We start from the raw sequence: 17,150 nt of genomic DNA, 5'->3' as shown, positions 1-17,150 counted from the left end.
TCCAACTCAGAACTTTTTACCTATTACTCCCAAATTTGTAAGCCAAAAATTATTAGGATGTTCAGACAGCAGGGTTTTTGTTTACCAAACTTAGCCCTCTTCAGAATGCAGTTTTCATTATAAATAGCAAACAGAATTACAATAGAATAAGTTATATTTAAGAACTACTTTGTCATGGGGGCACTTGGGAGGCTCAGTTTGCTGAGCCTCTGATTCTTGATTTTGGCTCAGGTCATGATCTCGTGAGTCATAAGATGGAGCCTTGTGTCGGACTTTGTGTTCAGCAAGGAGTCTGCTTGAGATTCTGTCTCTCTCTCTCTGCTCCCTCCTGCTCTCACTGTCTCTTAAATAAATAAATAAATCTTAAAAAAATACTGTATCATGGAAATGAAAAGTGAAGTTGATCTGAAAGATAATGGTAACTGTCAATTTTTAAATATCTCCTGTGGCACCTGTACTATTTTAGGCAGTTTGTGTAGGTTTTATCCTTATAATATCTTTGGAAGTGAGTAATATTTTACTATTTTATATAGGTAGAAATTGAGGCTCAGAGTACTTTAGCTGATTTGCTTTAAATCACCAAATTAATAAGTAGTAGAATTTGGATTCAATATGTCAGATTTCACAGCTCTTTCTTTTTCTAGCTTATTTTACTCTCCCAATATCTTGTATTTAATTGCTTTTCCATCTCTAAATTCTACACAGTGAGTAATATATACTGTAAGATAACCATTGGCCAGAAGGAATAATGTAACATAGGCATATGTAGAAATATTTTTCTTCTCTTCCTAGGAGGATGTGTTGATAATTCTTTCATAATTATAAGAGAGATAATTGCATATATATTTTTTGGGGTCAAATTTAGAGAGTTACAGAGCAGAGAAAATCATGAAAGCATTTCTGACATTGTTGGAAGACAGACATACTGGAAGTCTGCAGTTTCTGAAGAAGAGAAATAATTTAATAACAGCATACCTCTGACATTCATTTCAGCATGACTTGGATTTTGCTTTGACATCGGAAGTGTCTTTCCAGTCCCTGAATTTGAAGGTGTTTGTCAGAGGTGGAGGGAAATTATAACCTATTATTGATTGAAGAACGGAGATTGAGGATCAGGCTTGATCCTCAAAACAGTGAAGTAGAAGTGAAGTAGAAGCACTAGGCAGTGAAGTGAAGTAGAAGCACTAGGCAGTGAGTCAGTCATTGAAGAGCTAACCCAGTGTGGAGATTGGGATGGGAAATGCTCTCCACTACTCAGACAGACCTGAGGCCACTGGGTATTCAGCTACCTCTGAGTGGAAGATGGCTTTTGGCTCATTGGCACATAAACAGTAGTAAATAAACAGGAAACAGAATTGGTCAGTCCATTTTATAGCCTGTTTCAGTTATTACCATTGTGGTTTGTCCAGAGCAAACCTGGTTTCATGTAGACTAAGCCACTATCTTTGATGCCATGCACTGTCTCTGTTCGCTCATCTTTCTCATACTGCAAGAAAGTCTTGGACACATAAACACATTCCTCCTCTGTGGTTGTTTTGGGAAGGACCACTTTGCTAATTCGGCCTGGAGACTGTTGAAAGACTGTTGTGTTCATTGTCAGCTTATAATGATGAAGGTGGAGAAAATTCATTACTTCCTGGCTTTTCCTCTATTTAGTCTTGAATGTACTTCATTATATTTTTGGAAAAGAGATCCTATGTACATATCAAGTAAATAACAAAATCGTATTCTTTTTAAAAAAGACTTATTAATTTTAGAGAAAGAGAAGGAGCGCATGAGCAGTGGGGAGGGACAGCAGGAGAGGGAGAGAATCTCAAACAGACTCGCTGCTGGGCACAGAGCTCAGTGTGGGGCTTGATCCCACCACCCTGAGATCATGGCCTGAGCTGAAATCGAGAGTCTGATGCTTAGCTGACTGAGCTACCCAGGTGCCTGGCTCTTCTTTCTTTTCTTTTTAAAAAGATTTTATTTATTTATTTGACAGGGAGAGAGAGAGAGAGAGAGAGAGAGAGAACAGAGAGGGGAGGAGCAGAGGGAGAGGGAGAAGCTGACTCCCTGCTGAGCAGGGAGCCTAATGCAGGGCTTAATCCCAGGATCCCTGGATCCTGACCTGAGTCAAAGGCAGCTGCTTAACCAACTGAGCCACCCAGGTGTCCCCTTCTTTTCTTTGTAATAATCTAAAAATGTGGGTACTGTCATTTATATTTTACAATTGAAAAAAGTTGAGACAAAAAATATCGAAGAATTTACCCACAATCATAGAGTTATAGATAAGAAATATGGAATGTAAACTCAAAAATTATGTCTGCAGAAGCCTTGCAGCACAGTCTACTTAAGCGGAGTTAGAATACATATACATTTGATAGGGCTAAGCCAGTAGAGAAAGAAAAATTGAAGCTGTGGGAGAGGGAATAAGCAACCAATTTAATATATCCTTAGAAGTGGTGGGAAGGAACGCAATAGAGATGAGACAGAAATTAGCTTTAGGTGGAGGAAGGACACCTGCTGAAGAAAGGAAGTGAAGAGATGTAAATACGCTTGTGGACTTATTCGCCAGAGTTTAGGAGAGTTCATGTCTGATAATGGGAATGTTTGTAAAGAAAGAGGTTAGAATTATTTTCTGAGAGTTAGGAAAGTGGTTCTAAGATTGGGGGACTGAGGTAGGTAAAATTTTTGAAATAGATGCTATAGAGAATGGGAGAGAAATAGAATGGAAATATAGGGATGCTGCACTATACTCCCCTGAGATGGGAAATCATGAGTGGACTTACAGTGGTACTGATCGATTAGCTGTGTGATTTTTCTATCATAGTGTTAAGCAGATTGGCTGCGAGCATTGAAACAGGGTTGGAATTCTGCCAGGAAAACATGATGGCAAAGCATATCTAGGGAAGAGAGTTAAGTCATCGGCGAGAGAGTGGTGGAAGTCATGAACTGTTAGGTCTATCTGAAAAAGAAGGAAGTAAAAATATGAAGGTGGTGAGAGAGAGAGAGAGAGAGAACTTGTGTCTATAAAGTTGGATAATGGATAATAGAATGAGATTCAAAAGGATAAGAGGTGGCAGAAATGTAGGATGTTTGAATCTATGATTTCAGAGGAAGGATCAGTTTGGGGGCTTCTAGGTTGGTTGGAGAGAATATTAATTAAGGGTCATTGAAAAAGATCATGTTACCTTGAAAAAGTGACTTGTAGCTCTGTGTAGAGTAGATGAGAGTAGGAGATGGTGAACTGAAGAGCTAAAGAAGCTTATTTGCATTAATCAAGTATTTGAATTGCAGATTTGAAGAGGAGGGAAAACAGGCTTTTTTTTTTTTTTTTTTTGCATTTAAAAGAAGTTAGATAACTTCTCTTCCTTAAGAGACATAAAAAGTAAATTCTGGGGGCTCCTGGGTGGCTCAGTGGATTAAAGCCTCTGCCTTTGGCTCAGGCATGATCCCGGGGTCTTGGGATCAAGCCCCGCATCGGGCTCTCTGCTCAGTGGGGAGACTGCTTTCTCCTTTCTCTCTGCCTGCCTCTCTGCCTACTTGTGATCTCTGTCAAATAAATAAAATGTTTAAAAAAAAAAGTAAATTCTGTGTCTTTCTAAAACCAAATAGGACTGAAACACTATCTAGTGGTTGCAGATATCTCTGATGGCACTCTTATTAATGTCTTCTTCATAGTCAATAATAGTACATATATTCTCCATCTCAGTTTGTACTGAATTTTTGTCTTTGACTTTTAAACAAACCAATTTCATGATGTAATGAAAATAATGCTCTAACAAAAGATATGAATAAATCTACCTTTTCTTATCTGCTGGCATGTTCTTTGCATGCATGTATAATTTTGAACGTGGGCGGTGATAAAAGTAATACAATATTTTCTGGCATTTTGCTCAATTTTTCTAGTTTTTCTTTTCTGATTCTTCTTTTTTAAAGTAGGCTACATCCCTGGAGCTCAGTGCAGGTCTTGAACTCACAACCCTGAGACCATGACCTGGGCTGAGATTGAGAGTCAGACACTCAACTGACTGAGCCTCCCAGGAGCCCCTGAATTTCTTTCTAGTCTTTTTTTGACTGGGGAATATGCTTGTATGGTTATAATGAGCAGGATTATCACATGTATACCCACTTTTTCATTTAACATCAGTATTTTTCTTCATAGACATCATTTAAAATGGCTATATGGTATTCTATCATTTCCATTCCTTTTAGATTATCCATCATTTTAATGATTCCTGTGCTTATTTATTCTCTGATCTCAAACACAGATGTGGGTATGCTAAGAACACAAATGCTCGTGGAAGGACAGTTACTGATTTGACTATTGGTACAGAGAAGACAATGTGAGAGGGAGTCATCTTGTATGTCTTGTTTTATTTTCATGGTGTTTGACAGTTTTGAGTGAATTAATTGCCAACAACTTAAAAAAGTCTGGGGATTTTTCTGTCAAGATTTCAGATTTTTCTCTTTTCTTAAAAACAGCTAAACTGACAATGCTAGAACTTAAAGCTACATATACTAACTGTAGGATGAATTTGAGTGTTGGTATCCTTTTCTTACAGTGTTGGTGTTCACTTCATCCCCCTGCCTTCCATGGAATCTTCCAACATTTATATGACTTGCCAGCCCTCTTGGGCATTTTATTTTGACACTTGGTCTAGGATAAAATAAGGGATAAATAAATGATTGTCTTGGAGCTCTCACTTCCCTGTTAGCCACATGTGAGTCTCCTGTTGTCTGCTTCGAAATTCTTTTGGGATGGACTTTTCTTCTACTGTCTGTCATAGGGAAAAAAGAATTGCATCTCTGTTCCCATTAGAGGAAAAATCAGGAACCAAGGGCTTTTCAGTTCTCTGTTAGCATAATTTCGTTGATTTGCTGACTTCTGGGTTAACTATTGAACATTAAAAGAAAGTGGGAGATGTTTGTACACAGATGTGTTCTGTGAATCACTTGGAATTACCATTATTGACACCCCTCTTAGCAAAGAGTAATTGTGGAATGGACTCTATTCTTTATACTCATATGGGCCTAGTTGTCATGAGAGCCACAGTCATTTTGTGTCAATGAAGAGATTTGTCTTTTTGGAGAAGATTGTTTGAAGAAGTATATATGTTAAAGGATCCATGGCAGAAGATTTTTGGTTATGTCCAAGGCCTTAATTTGGTCATAGCAAACTTTTTCATTTTCTTGACAGGTAAAAATAAATAATGATTTTAATTATGAATTTTACAACAGTACCTGGTCTTATGTAAAGAATACCATGACAGACTATACATCATCCAGTAGCAAAAGCCACCTTTTTGGATCTTCATCTTCTGGATCTTGTCATTCAATACCACATTTCAATGATAACCACAAGAAAAAGGTCAGTATGAAATATTAGTTGACTTTTCTATATTTTACTGTTTAAATATTTCTAACATTAACATTAATTAAAAGTGTGTTTACCAAACAGATCAGATTTCTTTTTTAAATGAGGTTAGTACTATCTTCTTCAAAGAGACAATGTAATATATTTCTTTAAAAGGTAAGATCGTGTTTTGTTACTTCTCTTGGATAATATATTTACTTATACTTTTTGTTTTCTTTTTCTTTCTTCTTCTTCTTCTTGTTCTTGTTCTTCTTCATTTTTTAAAGTAGACCCCATACCCAATGTGGAGCTTGAACTCAGGACCCTGAGATTAAGAGTGAGTGGCATGCTCTGCTCACTGAGCCAGCCAGCCTCCTCTCTACTTTTTATTTTCTTATTAAAGTATTTGTTCTTATTTGAAATTATTGAAAAAGCATTACTTTCAAATCTACTAGTTAAAATTTAATTTCCAATTCACAATTACTATATATGGTTATATAAATGTTATATATATTTGAAAAATTCCAATTAATATGTGCTTCCTAAACACTAACACTTAGAAGGTTCATAAAACTAAAAGACCTTGGAACACTTTATTACTTTTGAAATACCCCAATTTTTATCTTAGAAATTAAAAGCTTTATTTTTAGATACTTTGTTGTTTTGAGATACTAAAAGTTTTATCTTGGGCAACCTGAACAGTTGAGATAGATTGCACTAGTTGATAGGCACTTAATGCTGGAGAAATTTTCAGGCTGACTGTCATTCCAAATTTGCATATTTTATCTCATTCTTGAAGTCAGTAACTTGATTAATAAATCACAAGGAATAGTGGTTTTATTTGTTTTATGACTAAGAAGCTGACTATGGAGGTAGGAGCTGGATAAGCATTTATCATCTTTATACTATATTGTTCACAGAAGTGAGGATTTGATTTAAGGTAGATCCATCCTGGATATCATTACAAGATGCTTAGGAAGTCCGCAAAGACCCATTGTATCCACTACTGGGTACTTACCCAAAGAGCACAAACACTAATCCAAAAAGGGAGAGGCACTCCTATGTTTATTGCAACATTATTTACAATAGCTGAATTATGGAAATAGCCCAAGTGTCTATTGATAGGCAAATTGATACAGAAGATGTGGTATATTTATACAATGGAATATTACTCAGCCAGAAAGAAGAATGCAATCTTGCCATTTGCAACAACATGGATAGATTCAGAGAGTATAATGTTCAGTGAAATAAGTCATTCAGAGAAAGACAAATGTCACATGATTTTATTCATATGGGGGAATTTAAGAAAGTGAATGAACAACAATAAAAAAGAGACAAACCAAAAAGCAGACTCTTAATTATGGAAAATAAACTGATGATTACCAGAGAGGAGGTGAGTGGGGAGATGGGCAAAACAGGTGATGGGGATAAAGTGCACTTGCTGTGATGAGGACCGGGTGAGGTATGGAATTGTTGGGTCACTATATTATACATCAGCAACTAATAGAGGACAGTATGTTCATTACATTAAAATAGAAAACCCCCTCATTATGAAGCGAGGGACCCCAGTATGGAATATAAATTACATGGTCACCTTACATATAAGTCATTGTGTACTCCCCAGGGACACACTGTTTTATGTACTTATTTGTGAGATTGTTTGGCAGTTAATGAAGCTGATTCTTTTTTCTAATTGAGGAGGGCATAACAACTTGGTTTTGAGATCTTAAAGGTCACATGTGCAAGAAATTACCATGTTATCACTCAGATATTACTTCTATTTGGTATTCCAAAAGTTCCATAGATTGCTTCAAGGGAGCAGGCCCATCTTGCATCAAAAATAGAAATTTCTATAGTTTGGGTTGGAGGTGGCAGTTAATGGAGACATTGGATAGCTATTCCACTGCCTTTTTATCTCCAACCTAAAACTCTTTCTACTCTCTCTTCTTCCCATAGAGTTATCAGTTGTTGGTTGTCCAGAACTCTGTGGAAGTGGCTCAGTTTATCAATAACAATCCGGAATTTTTACAACTTGCGGAGCCATTCTGGAAGGAGCTCTCCTTCCTTCCCTCTCTGTATGACTACAGTGCCTACCGAAGATTAATCGACCAGTATGGGACACATTATCTGCAGTCTGGGTCCCTAGGAGGAGAGTATAAAGTTCTGTTTTATGTGGACTCAGACAAAATCAAAGAAAGTGGTAAAGTATTAAAAAATTATTAAATAAAAACATTGCAGGAATTTTAATGGGGGTAATGACATGTAGTAAACTTAAACTTTTAGAGCTTTAAAATATGACAAATAGAGATTAAATTGCAAAGGAATCCAGAATGGCAAGAATCCATTATATTCTACTCAAAATCTTTAGTGCTTTGGTGAGTGCTGTGAAGTGTGTAAACCTGGTGATTCACAGACCTGTACCCCTGGGGATAAAAATATATGTTTATAAAAAAAAATAAAAAAAATTTAAAAGAAAAAAAAATCTTTAGGCTCTAAGAAAAAGCCTGCTTACTCTTTTGGAGAGTACCCTGAAATGTGAGATAGTCATTAATGATTATTGGCTATCCTCAGAGGGTGCTGAGTGGGTTTTTGGAATACTCCTTAACCTTTTCCATTTCTCAGTTTAAGTAATATTCTTCAAGGAAAAGCTAATGAATTATATTTCAGAAATCAAAATGTTTTAAAGAAGTATTTTGTTTACCTCTGTTCATTACAATTCACATTCCTTTAAAAGTAATCTGTTCCAGATATCACAAGTTTGCTTACTACATAATTCTTGTAACAATAGCTTAAATTTATCAGAGACCACCCCCCCCTTTTTTTTTTAAATCAGAGCCTTTCTTATGATAGGCAAGTTACATAGGTTAGCCATGTTCCTCACTACTATCTGGTGAGGTGGACGCTACAATTCCTGTCTTACAGACTGAGAAATGGCGACTCAGGGCTATAGTAAGACTCATCCGAGGGCTTATAGAATGTAAGGTGGTCTACTGGCTCCAAGGTCAGCTGAGCTTTTTCCTTATACTATAGTGTTGTTAGAGTTCTCTGATTTTTCTTAGAATCAATGCACACCACTGAGTTTGTAATTTTTTGACTTCATAATTAGAGGAGAGTCCTCACTAGGTATCCCAATGTGGGAAGGGAGGGGTGGTGTCTTAGTGTCCATGCCTTCTTTGCAAAGACCTTTTGGCTCTGGTTTCCTAATAGTCCATATCAAACCTGCCCCTTTCCAACTTTGTTAAGCTGATACTTACAATTCCTTCTCCATTCCAAATCACCTCTTCAGGGTCTTTCTTTTCAGTCAAGCCTTTTTTACAATTGTGGATGAGAGTGAGACTTACTACATGAATTTAGAGGTCTTGTAACCTTCCCTTGTGGATGAACTACAATATTTTTCTGTTTCCATTGGCTTATTTTTTTTTCCATTAAGCTTAATTTTTACCAATTAAGATTTAGCCAGAGTTTCAAGTTTTCTATCTTCCCTGCTTGGAAATGAATGTACAAGCACAGGTTTTTGTTTGTTTTTGTTTTAGCAACAACAAAGGCAATATTTCTTTGGAAAATTAATACAGCAAATGGTTCGATCTAAACTCAGTTTCACTGCTTCCCCACTCTTTCCCTTAGTACTTAAAAGAAATGATAAGAACTTTTAAAGAATTTCCAAGTTGGTCAAAGTACTATTTAGAGTAAAAATTTTACTCTTGAGCAGTTTCTGTTCTTTCTGAAAGTTCTAATTGAAATATAACCAAAACTGCTGAGTTATAATAATATATGCCCCCTCAATTATTCTGTAAGATATACTGAAGTTATTTTAGTAGATTTAGCAAAATTATATGAGAAAAATATATTTCCACACTTTATTAATTTCTATCCTTCTTAAAAAATGCTTGGCAAAACTCCATTTGATAATGAGTAGAAAATTGTTACATGGTATGGTTATGAGCCAGGGGAAGGAAATGTTGGAAACCAGAGATGGCAAAGATACTAAAATGGAGAGATCGAGGCAGTAGACCTAGGATTTTGGGAATTAATTAGTGTAGAACTAGAACCCAGCATTTGGGGTTTCCAGTAGGTGGATGAGGACAATTACATGCCTACTTTTATTGATTTACTTCATGCCTGAGCAGCTGACTGTGGATGGGCAAAAATATCACTCTTTGGGGTGTTCCGTTTCTGTTCCTTCCACTTGAAAATAGGTTTCAGACACATGATGCTTCATTCCTAGATATATGCATGTATCTATTATTTTGTTTAATAACAAAAATAAAATATTCCTTTTTCTGACCCTTGATCCTTCTGGAGCTCTTGAGTAGATGGCCACCGTAGTAGGACATAACCTCTTATCCCCTTCCTCACACCTGGCTGCATGTTTAAAGGAGTTTTTAACAAATGCAGAAATTAAACACCTTTAAAACTTTTCCTTCAGGTCTTCATTCAGAAGATATGAAGAGTTGCACTTCCTCAGGTTATAACATTTTGTTTGCATCATCATCATCGCAAAAATGCAAAACCCTGGAAAATGCCTTAAAATCAGATTCAGGTAAATAAGAAAGGGGGCAATTTGCATTATGAGCTTAAACTCTATCCCTCTTTCTTGAGGCTAATTCCTGACCTCCTGGGGCCTTTGAGATTTTTAACAGGTATTCTATTTTATGTTTTTTATGTATTTGGTTATGTTTGCCTCTGATCTTTCTTTCACGTGTCATGGCAGTGAGACATCATGCAGAGTGAAAAGTTCACTGGGTATCTCCTGTGCACTGTAAAAAAGTCCTCCATGCACACTACCGTTCTCCCCTAAAATGGCAGTTGGCAATCAAACCTAGAAAAGGACACCAGTAGGAGAAGAATCAGTTCCACTTTGACATGGATGCCCAGGGCACTTTTGGTGCCTGCTGCTGCTGCCGCTGCTGCTGCTGGGAGAGGGAGTGGAGAAAGTGGTGTGCTATTCTTTAAGTGATTGAAATAGGAACTGGAAAAATAAACTGATTTAGATTGTGTCTAGATGCCGTGGTAAGGAACTGGGATTTCATTCTGATGACAAGGGGTGCCGTTATAGGCTTTAATACAGAAAGTGCTTAAATGAAAGATGACAAAGAAAGTTGTAGAGAAAGAAGAGAGACTGAGAAAGGATAATCTGATAGGATAAGAACCAGAAAAGAGGTGCCTGGCCAGCTCCGTCATAGAGCATGCGACTCTTGATTTCAGAGCATGCATCATTGAGTTTGAGCCCCACATTGGGCATAGAGCCTACTTAGAAAAAAAAAAAAAAGGAAAAATCAAAAAAAATAGGGGAGGAAAAAAAGTACGTGAAAAGATAAGTAACATTAAAAATAAAGGAAAAGGAGAGGTCAACAGAGAGAAATTCTAGAGAGAAATGAAGTAAGAAAAGGACAGAAGACTCTTCATTGAATTTGGTGATTACAATGTACTTGCCTTACAATGAAGGGATTCTTAGTGTGGTAGCAATGGATTGAGTGGTACTGGAGCTTAAATTCTCCCAGGGTGATGGCAGAAATTGGGGCAAAGGTGAAGATTGACCAGGTGTCAGGATTCTTACCGAGGAAGTGGGGGGATTCTTGGGATGTTGGTCGATGACTGCAGAAAGGAGGGAGACAGAGGAGTGAAATCAGGTTTATTTACTGATTCACCTCCTTCATTGATCAACTGTGTATGGAGACTGTGGTTTACGGTGGGATTTGTTCAAGGCATTGGGGTACAAGCAGCGACATGCCCAAGAGAATATCTATCTTCATGGAGCTGGCATGACAAAGGAGGAAAACAGGTTTTTGAAAGAAATGGAAATATAGTGATCCGGAAATAGAAATGAGAATGGGAGGTTTGGGAAGATGTAGACATCCATTATCAGCTGGGCCACTAGAAGCTGCTCACCGATTTCATTTTATTTTGTGTTTAACAAACACATAGCATTTACTATGTGCCCGGCACAATTTTAAGTGATTTACAAAAATTAACCCATATATTCTTCCTATCTGAATTAGGTATTATTCATATTCCCATTACACAGACAGGGACACTGAGTCACAGCAAGGTTGCCCAAGATCGCAGCTGGTAAGCATCAGACTCAAAGACCTGACATTTGGCTTCACATTCTGGACTCCTCATTGTCACACCAAGCAGACTGTCTAGGGAAAGAGGGTCAGCTGGCACAGGGAGCTCACTGAGGTGTGGGGAGGGAGGCGACAGGCTTCAGAATAAAATTAAAATTGATTTTTTATACTCTGTAATTTGTAAAAAGGTCTGCCTGTTAAGGCCGTGATTTCTCCAACTTTAGTATACACCGAGATTATCTGAAGAAGCTTGTTAAAAGGCTGATTTTAGGGCTTTCCTCCCAGATGTCCTCTCAGAGATGCTGGAGCCCAGAAATGTGGAGTCACTCCACGTGGTTCTGAGTCAGGTCCTGCAGGGACTGGACATTGCCTTCCAAGGACAACTATTGGCATATTAAAAATGGAGCTAACAATGAAGATGAGGAAGTACTCAGTAATTTATTAAAAACATCAAGCTTTAATTTCTGATAAATGTATAGTTTTTGAATTTGAAAAATTTTATGAAATTGCAAAATATAGTTAAAAGAGGTGAACTGAAAATCACTCAAATCTGGTCTGCGAGGTGGGAATATCCAGTCATGACCAGCGTAAAAATCAATGACAAATGGAGAAAAAAATGATCCTGAAATTAAAGGGCACATAAATGCATAAAAAAAATTCAATTAAAATTCAGTGCTTAGAATACTTTTCATGTGTTAATGTATACCTGTTAATGAATAGGCTTTTTTTTTTTTTTTGCTTATTGTTAGTATTCCAGATGTAATGAAGTCCTCTTCATCTTATTATGAAAACTTTCCAACATATATAAAGAACATTGTAATAAATACCCATATACCCACCTCCTCTATGTAGTGATAATTATGACATTTGGCTGTATATAATGTACATATAATATTTATAATGTGGATTATTTAACAATGTATAAATATTATATATTCAAAATATGTGTAATCTTATTTGAACCATTTGGAAGTAAATTTCATGATGCTTCCATAAAACATTTTTATTTCATTTTTAAAAAGATTTTGTTTATTTTTTTATTTGAAAGAGAGAGAGAGAATGAGCCAGCATGTGTGCTCCTGTGTGTGCAAGCAGGGGGAGGGGCAGAGAGAGTGAGAGAATCCTAAGCTGACTCCACCTTGAACACAGAGCCTGATGCAGGGGTTGATCCCACAATGCTGAGATTGTGATCTCAGCTGAAACCAAGAGTTGGATGTTCCACCGACTGAGCCAGCCAGGTGCCCCTTCTTTTTTCCTTTAATAGACATTTTTTTCTTTAGAGTAGTTTTAGGTTTACAGCACAATTGAGCAAAAAGAACAGAGAGTTTCCATTTACGTCAGTTGGAAACTAAGGCCTCCCCACCATCAGCATTCCCCACCACAGTGGAACATTTGTGCTTGTGATCCCCTGTAGTCCATAGCTTATGTTAGCATTCAACCTTGGTGTTGTACATTCTGTGGGTGTGGACGGATGTTTAATGCTGCTTATCCACCAAGTCATATCACACAGAGAAATTTCACTGCTCTACAAGCCCTCCATGCTTCACCCATGTATTCCTCCCACTCACCACTGCTGACAATCACTAATATTTTTACTGTCTCCATAGTTCGTTCTTTCCAAGAATGTCACAAAGTTGGATGGGTTGTGTTTTAGTGCTTGATAGAGTTTTCATTTTTATATTCTCCTTTTTGTTTCATTTGTGCATCCCAACTGATTTGTTTGGATTTCTCCTTGCATAGGAAATAAGGACCATGTGATGAAAGGGGACTCATTTGTCAGGGGGGGAAGTCCAAATTTTGTGGCTGGCCTCAGTTCACTGGATCTGAACAACCCTGCTGGAAACAAACAGCAATACTCCTCCTGGGCGGAATCTGTGACTGGTAGTCCCCAAGTCATAAAACAAAAGGTACGTCCTGCTCTGTTGAAAATAGCACAAAGCAGGCATGTTTCTTCGCACTGAGAAAATGAGATTAAATCAAGGTGGTTAAACAGAGACAGCTGTAATTGGCATTTTCTGTATCCCAGTTATGTTTTGTATAGTAAAATGAATGCATACATAATAATAAGAAACAGAAGCTTCATTATCTTGTATGTCCATATTTCAATTGTAAAGGTTAAATATCTTGTAAATCCCAAGAGAAATTATAACAAAATTTGCATATTAAGCTTTTGACCTAAATTTAATTGTTTTCCTTGGTCTCTAATTCAGAAGAATTATAGATTCTTGCATGAGGAAAGCATTTAGGCTTGTCTACTGTCCCATCAGATTGCCTTTCTTCCTCTGGCTGCGGCACGTGGGCTCTTGGAGACATGTCCATTAAGTTAAAGCAAATTCGGCTGCCACAATTTTAGGATGTTTTATTGATGCAGTCAGTTCTTTGATAATGCAACATATGTGCTCTTAAAAACCAGAGAGCTAGGCGGAATTGCGCAGTGAAGAAGAGCCCCTGGCTCATAGGGAAAATGGGGTTAAGGACACAAAACTCGAAAACTTAATTTGTGATACTCATTAAAAGAAAGAAAGAAAGGAAGAAAGAAAGAAAAAAAGAAAGGAAGAAAGGAAGAGAGAAAGAAGGAAAGAAAGGAAGGAAGACATCAGTAAAAACAGTGAGAGTTTTACAGGTGTTAAATTGTTAAGGAATGCTTCTACTATGTTATAGTGACACAATTCCTAGAGTAAGACTTGAAGTTGGTTGGGTGACGGCAAGGTTGGAGCCCTGAATTAACTGTGATGCTTCGGAAGGGGAGGGGCCAGATGTCAGACAGCGGGCGGTAGCACCAGAAGTGGATGGATGGAACTTAGTACAGGCAGTGACCCGCATGGAGGTCTGATGTCTGTGTTTGTGTGTGCATATTTCGTACATTCCTATCTTGGGTTGTGTTCCCTTTTTGTGTCCATTTTTCTGAGTTCACCTGGTTTTTCTTGTGGATGAAATTGCATGTAAGAATATACAAAAATATCTCATAGGCTTAGAGTGTTTGCCAATACATCCGTCTCCGATGGAACAAAGTTACACTTTCCTCAAAACATGCTGTAACAGAACTGATTCTCTGATCTGTTCTCTGTCATGGGAATCAAGCAACGTCCCAGGTGAAACTTGGCTTGGATACATTTTATAAACCCCCAAATCACAATAACTCCTTGAGCACCCTCCCAAGACCACATGTACCCACTTGCCTCTGAACAAGGGTGAAGGGGGGAGGGTGGTTTTCCCAGGAGGTCTTACCCTAAAGTGCCACCATCAATATTCACAATGACCTATTTCCAATTTTCAATGCCGGTGCCCCAGAACAAATCTTGAAAAATTAGAAATTGTTGATTAGGGAGAAACAGACATTCCTTCCCATTCTCAACTCTGCTCTTCTCCATGATGGACTGTGACTATCATAGGTAGCTGTGCTAATTTACTATAGGTGTATGTCCACGCAATGCCACGCAGTCCATTCTGCCATAATGCAGTGTAAGAGAGCTTGGGCAGAGATGGAAGGATATGTGGCTGAGTCTTTGAGTTACTCTCACATTATCCTCACACTTGCAGGGATGTGCGGCAGAAAGCTTGGACAGACCTTCACAAGCCAGTATATGTATCTTCCCAACTCCATGGTCATTGGCATCCCAATGGTAATGTGAGACTGGCCATGACAAGAGTTCTTATATTGTAGAAACTGGCAAATGCTACAAATTAGAGCATTTTTTTTTTTTCTTAGGAGAGCAGATTGTTAAAGCTTAGCCAGCACATGTCTGGTCTCCAAGTTACATTTCATTAGACATACTCAGCACAGAACAATGTCTGTCTGTTTTATTATTTTTATTTTAGTTTTGGGGGTGCAGCAAAGCAAGGTTTATGGAGAGATAGTAAATTTTACTAAATGATAGAGTGCAATGCTCCTGAAGGGGAAGGGGACCTGTAAGGGTTGGCTTGTCTATCTGTTTTAAACTTCTTCAGGGAAGAATAGTCACAGTCTCCATTAAGAGACATGTTAAGTCTCTTAGAGTCAGGGTATTTAATTGTAAATTTATTTGCACTTGCTTCTTCACTGTAATTTAATAGTATTTCCTTTTCTTCTTCCCTCTGCAAGGGTGGAAATGTACTGCCTTCAAAATAATCTTTCAATAACTAGAAAATGAATGTCCTGTTGATTTTGAAAAATTTTATGCAGGATATAAAAAACACTCCTTCTCTATTCACTTCTATTTTTCTTTCTGCCTTACAAAGAAAGTAAAGTGCTTTCTTTTTATTTGAAGAAGAAATAATTAGAATTAACATGAGTGGCTTTTCATTTTATTTTAATGGAGATTGAGCCTGAATGCCAGAAGAAAAATGTCCTTGCCTAAAAACCCAATTACTGACCATGATGTCTTTATCTGTTTAGCTGACACCTTTGTATGAGCTGGTAAAGGAAGTACCCTGTGCTTCAGTGAAAAGACTATACCTGAAGAGAGCTCTTGAGGAATATCTGGATGAATTTGACCCCTGCCATTGCCGACCTTGTCAAAATGGTGGCATTGCCACCATTAAGGGAACACAATGTCAGTGCCATTGCAAACCATATACATTTGGTGTGGCTTGTGAGCAAGGAGTCCTTGTAGGGAATGAAGCAGGTCAGTGTGCTGGATTTTGGCTGGTTATGCTGGGCATAGTGAAGAGGGCACCACTCTTTCCATTTGGCTCTTGACATTGTGCTTCTTTGTGCATGGGCATTTTAATTAGTGTCTCCATTCCTATTGCACTTCTGGGTTTGAGCTACTGGGTCAAGGCTCCCTGCTGTCTTTGTTTTCCTTTTTTTTTTTTTTTTTAAGATTTACTTATTTATTTGAGAGAGAGAGCAAGAAAGCGTGCACACAATGGGGGAAGAGGTGGGAGAGGGAGAGAGAGAGCATCTTAAGCAGACTCCCTGCTGAGCATGGAGCCTGATGCCAGGCTCGATCTTACGACCATGTGATCATGATCTTAGCTGAACTTAAGAGTTGGACCTTCAATAAGTGAGCCACCCAGGTGCCCCTCTGTTTTCCTGTCTTAATTAATAGATCCACCATGCCCTTCATTCTTCATTCTCCATTGGAATAGATTAATGCCTAAAACACCTCTCTCCTTCCATAGTCATCTCATTAAGGTTTTGTCATAACGTAGGTCTGTGGAGCTGGTATATGCAAAGCTTAACCTTTCTGATGGCAAGCTCTTTGAAATATCTTTTTTTATTTTGTTTTATGTTCCATCAGTCAATTATTCACAAACACTTTTGACCATACGCTGAATGCACCCAACTGAATGGTACTTTAAGTATTTTAGTACAGAACTATGTGAGGTTGACTTTATGAGTAGACAAAGTATGAGATAATTTTGCATTTATTTATATGTCTTTCTCTTCCAGGAAGATCATTTCTTAAGGTCAGAACTGTGATTCCTTTTTTTATTCCCAGGGCCCAACAGGGCTTAATCTATAGAAGGCACTTAATACACGTTTGTCAAATGAATGAGTACACGACTAAACTATGGTTGCTTACAACAAGCATCAAGAAGGCATCCTTGCCTCCAGTTCTCTTCCCAAGTGGCCTGTCTGGTCAATTGAAATTCCACCTCTTTGATTTCATTACTTTGGCGCTTGGATTTCCTGTTATTCGGTAAAATGGAAGCTCCCCCTGATGGTCAGGGTTGGAGTAGCAATCATAATATATTAAGCTATAAATTACCCCCGTTAATATGCTCAGCAGACTACTTTATTAACTCAATTTCTAATTATG

The 17,150-nt window shown here is 37.8% G+C and overlaps 1 protein-coding gene across 1 annotated transcript in view; it reads left to right on the top strand.

Moving 5' to 3' along the window:
* Positions 1-17,150, top strand: part of C7 (complement C7) — a 52,140-nt gene that overhangs the window by 15,932 nt on the left and 19,058 nt on the right. Inside the window, exons 7-11 of the mRNA XM_082724656.1 lie at positions 5,183-5,353; positions 7,295-7,538; positions 9,765-9,878; positions 13,147-13,313; positions 15,782-16,010. Coding sequence (XP_082580782.1) covers positions 5,183-5,353; positions 7,295-7,538; positions 9,765-9,878; positions 13,147-13,313; positions 15,782-16,010 — 925 coding nt within the window. The remainder of the gene's footprint in view (positions 1-5,182; positions 5,354-7,294; positions 7,539-9,764; positions 9,879-13,146; positions 13,314-15,781; positions 16,011-17,150) is intronic.

This window comes from Mustela nivalis (genome assembly GCF_964662115.1).
Source record: "Mustela nivalis genome assembly, chromosome: 3".
Taxonomy (NCBI): Eukaryota; Metazoa; Chordata; class Mammalia; order Carnivora; family Mustelidae; genus Mustela; species Mustela nivalis.
Note: the sequence above shows the minus strand (reverse complement) of the source record. Positions and strands in the feature narration are given on the sequence as shown.